Consider the following 4019-nt stretch of genomic DNA (forward strand, 5'->3'; position numbering starts at 1 on the left):
TTGTGAGCATCAAGGTGCTGGATAACAAAGGAGTGCATGCGCGCTTGATTTTCTCGAAGGATCACGAATTATCGAGTAACCCCGCGATCGTCCGAGTGTTTCTAGATGCCCTCGTTTTTAATATATAAGCCTGGCGAGAAAAACCACAGAGACATAAAGATCGAAGAGATAGATATCTGAGTCAAGCGAACAGTAGGCACCGTAAGTAAAGTGTGTGAATCACTATGATTTAAAGCGTGTGTTATAAATATTGTTAAGTTTAAAGTGACTATGGAAATTCTGTGTATTGTTACGTCTCTGTGTGTTTGTTTGTTAATTTCCCGTATAATTTCTTTCGGATGAAACTTTAGCGATACAAGTTTTTTCTTAAATAAAACTAGTTTATTCTTTCTCAATACAACTTGCAATACACTTAATTTCCACAGTCACTTTAACTTAAACACACGCTATAATTCACAACGATTCACGCACATTACTTACGCTCACTTGCCTCGATTATCTGTCTCTATCTCTGCCTGTCTGCAATTCCAATTCCGATTAATAGTCTCGCTTTATCTGGCGCATTTATATACAAGAATAGAGGGCGCGTAGAAAAGACTAGAGTTGCCACGAATAGACATGATCCTTCTAGAATCTCATCACGTGTTACTAGAGTCACGTGACGTCCGCTGTCGTAACAGTATTATTAAAAGTTGTATCGAGAAAAAGTAAACTGGTTTAATCAAGAAAGGAATTGTATCGTGGAAGTTCCTCGGAAATAATTTCAACCGGAAATTAACAAACAAGCAGATACTCAACAAGTGCAATGAATTTCGGGGGGGGGGGGAGAAAAAAGAGAGACCCAAAAGTAGAGCTCATTCAAATAGTTGATTCTTCTTTATTTTCCGGAAGAGGGTTAGTCAACTATTCGAAAGCATTCGAGTTTTGGTTCTTTTTATTTTATTTCTTTTCCTTTTATCTTTTCTATTTGTCTTTGATTATTCTACATTCAGATGCATCCATCTGACGAGTCCCAGGTGGGACAGCGGTGAGTCTACACACTTTCAACACTAAACTTAGGAATGCGATTTCCCTCAATGGACACAGCAGATAGCTCGATGTGGCTTTTCTATTGGAAAATAACACAAACACACAGCACACCACCTCACGCTGCTAAGTAAAACTACCGAAATGTAGTATTTAAGAAAAAAAATAAGAATTTTAAAATATAATTACTTGTTTTATCCCCAGATAAAACTTTAATTTTTATGTAATATCTGGATTTTTTATATTTTTTTTGTAAATTATTGCAATTACTTGCTTCGGAAGCGACGTCTACAATTCGATGGCAAAAAGTATAACCTATCCCAACTACCAATTTTTAGGTGCTTGATAAGAATAGGCCTCGGTCAAGTTAGGAAGGTGAAAATGGCTGCGCGAAGAATATCTAAGTCTGCAATCGACTGGATGGCTTTTTCGGAACGAATTCCGGAAGCTCAAAGAACGATATATCAAGCCTTTAAGTCTAAATCAGATGGATATGTAAGGAAGTAAGATGCTTAATCTCATATTCTGTTTTTCACTATTTGCTATAGACTAATACACTAATGAGTAAAAACTAGTCTTATTAATATTACAGTATTACTATTAATAATATTACTAATACTATTACTATTATCTGGAATGAGTAAATCTAAGAAGCCAAACCAATAATTTTGCCTAGTTAGGATAGCGGTAGCAACTTAAGAAATTTAAATAATACATCAGTCAGTTACAATAATTGTCTTTATGTATAGAAACAAATTTCGAAATAAGTTAAAAAGTTAATATAAATAATGAACTGCAGCCTATTAATATTCTACTACAAGCGAACCCGTGGGCATGTGGCTTACATTTACAGGGCCATTATAATGCAAATTTAATGCTTGAATTACTATTTTGCACTTTTTCAGTTTAATGACCATTTCTGCTATAGCGTTTATAGTACTATAAGTATAATGCAAACTTACTAACTACCATTCATAACTTGGTTAAAGAAATTATGCCTTCTTATTTACATGCTCTAATGTAAATCAGTGCCAAATTTAAGGTCTGCTTTCAGGGAACCTGAATAAAATTTTTTATTTGCAAAATACTTGGGTTCTCTAAGGCATTGGGTGAAAAGTTTTACATATGTGCAAACCTTGGTACTGAGACAATTCATTTGGCATGACTTAAATGTTGATGAGTTTAGCAGTTTAGGAGAAGGTTTTTTGGGGAAATCCCTGGGTTCTCCAAAGGGTGAGGTGGAAGATTTTACCTTCTTGCAAACTTTAGGACCGAGATGATTCGTTCAGTATGATTTAGTATTGAGTGTGACTGGCAGTTTAGGAGGAGTTATGTGACACATAGACACTGAATCTTATTATATTATTTATAATTGGTATTAAAGGCAGAAAAATTATTAGTTAAGAGGGTGAATTTTTATCAGTTATAATTGGGGGTTTCAAGGGTAAAAAGTTTTTAATTGGCAGTTGTTTTTTTTAGTATTTATCAAGCCTTCCTTTAAACTATCTTATATTAACTTCATCTATTACATTTGAAGGCAAACTATTCCAAAGGCCAATCACTCTGTTACTAACAGTGTTAAAAAAATAAAGATGTCTTAGCTTAAGATGACTGTTGGAGGAAAAAGAAAAGAAACAAGAAGAGAGACAACAGCAGTTACAAGAAAACCTGCAACAGTGGCAGCTCGATCGAGAAAATGAACAAGAAGAGAGATTACAGCAGTGGTTGGAGGAAAAAGAAAAGAAACAAGAAGAGAGACAACAGCAGTTGCAAGAAAACCTGCAACAGTGGCAGCTTCGAACAGCAAAATAAACAAGAGAGACTACAGCAGTGGTTGGAGAATAAAGAAAATAAACAAGAAGAGAGATTATAGCAGTGGCAACTGGAATAAGAAAAGAAACTGGAAAAAAGTCTCCAACAGTTGCAGGAAAGTCAGCAGCAACTACAGGAAAGTCAACGACAGTGGTAAGAAGTACAAATAGAAAACATTAGCAAATTTCAAAGTGAATTAAATACATTAAAGGGTGATTTACTGTCTTTTACACAAGGAGGATATATTAGACATCGACTTAATCAGCCCCAGACAATGGCAAGACCCTTCCAGACCCCGCAGCTAAACCCTAATGCAGACATCTTCAGTCTTGTTAGAAGTCACATCCCAGATATGAATGTCAGCAATAGGGGTGATCTAGTACAAAGGAAGCCACAGGAATTTGATAGGAAGGCACTGTGGGAAGCATATAGAGCACAATTTGAGCTCCTGGCAGAGATGAATGGATGGACAGAGGAGCAGAAAACAGTGTAACTGGCAATGAGCCTGAAGGGACAACCACTGAAAATACTTGGACAGTTGTCAGCAGATGACAGGCACAATTATAGAGCACTGGTAACGGCTCTAGAACTCAGGTACAGAACCCAAAATTAGTCTGAAGTCTACAGGGCTAGATTTATGACGACGGTCCATGCTATAGGGGAGAGCCTGCAAGAGTTGGCACAGGATTTGGAAAGTATGGCACACAAGGCCTACCCCCCTGCACCACCCAATGTCTTCAAGCTGTTGATGAGGGATCAGTTTGTAGACGCCTTGGACAGTCCACAACTGAAGATACAAGTAAAGCAAGCACACCCCTCTACTATGCAGGATTCAATGGCCAGAGGTCTTGAATTCGAATCCTATGTTAAGTACAGCACAGATGTACCAAGGTTGGTACAGTCATCAGGATTCAAGGCCAAAAAAGATCAGCTTTCAGAGAGGTTTGAGGGACTTTGCTGGCACTGTAACAAACCTGGGCACAAGAGAGCTCAATGTCGGCAACTTAAACACATCGAAGATGCCACAGCAGGAAAGGCTGCTACCCAGAAAGGTTGTTGGAACTGTGGAGAGCAAAGACGTATGAGGAGCCAGTGCAAGAAGAATACTACCAATAAGTCAACTTTGGGAAACCAGTAGTGGTTGGTGATGAGGGTCGCCCACCAACTCCCATCGTGAAAGT

At 37.7% G+C, this 4019-nt stretch overlaps 1 protein-coding gene across 1 annotated transcript in view; it reads left to right on the top strand.

Annotated features, from left to right (window-relative positions):
- Nucleotides 1-1351: 1351 nt before the first annotated feature.
- LOC106475906 (ATP synthase subunit d, mitochondrial-like) overlaps nucleotides 1352-4019 on the top strand; it is a 17084-nt gene continuing 14416 nt past the window's right edge. Inside the window, exon 1 of the mRNA XM_013936581.2 lies at nucleotides 1352-1529. Coding sequence (XP_013792035.1) covers nucleotides 1408-1529 — 122 coding nt within the window. The 5' untranslated portion in view covers nucleotides 1352-1407. The remainder of the gene's footprint in view (nucleotides 1530-4019) is intronic.

The sequence above is a fragment of the Limulus polyphemus genome, unplaced genomic scaffold (genome assembly GCF_000517525.1).
Source record: "Limulus polyphemus unplaced genomic scaffold, Limulus_polyphemus-2.1.2 Scaffold9410, whole genome shotgun sequence".
Taxonomy (NCBI): domain Eukaryota; kingdom Metazoa; phylum Arthropoda; class Merostomata; order Xiphosura; family Limulidae; genus Limulus; species Limulus polyphemus.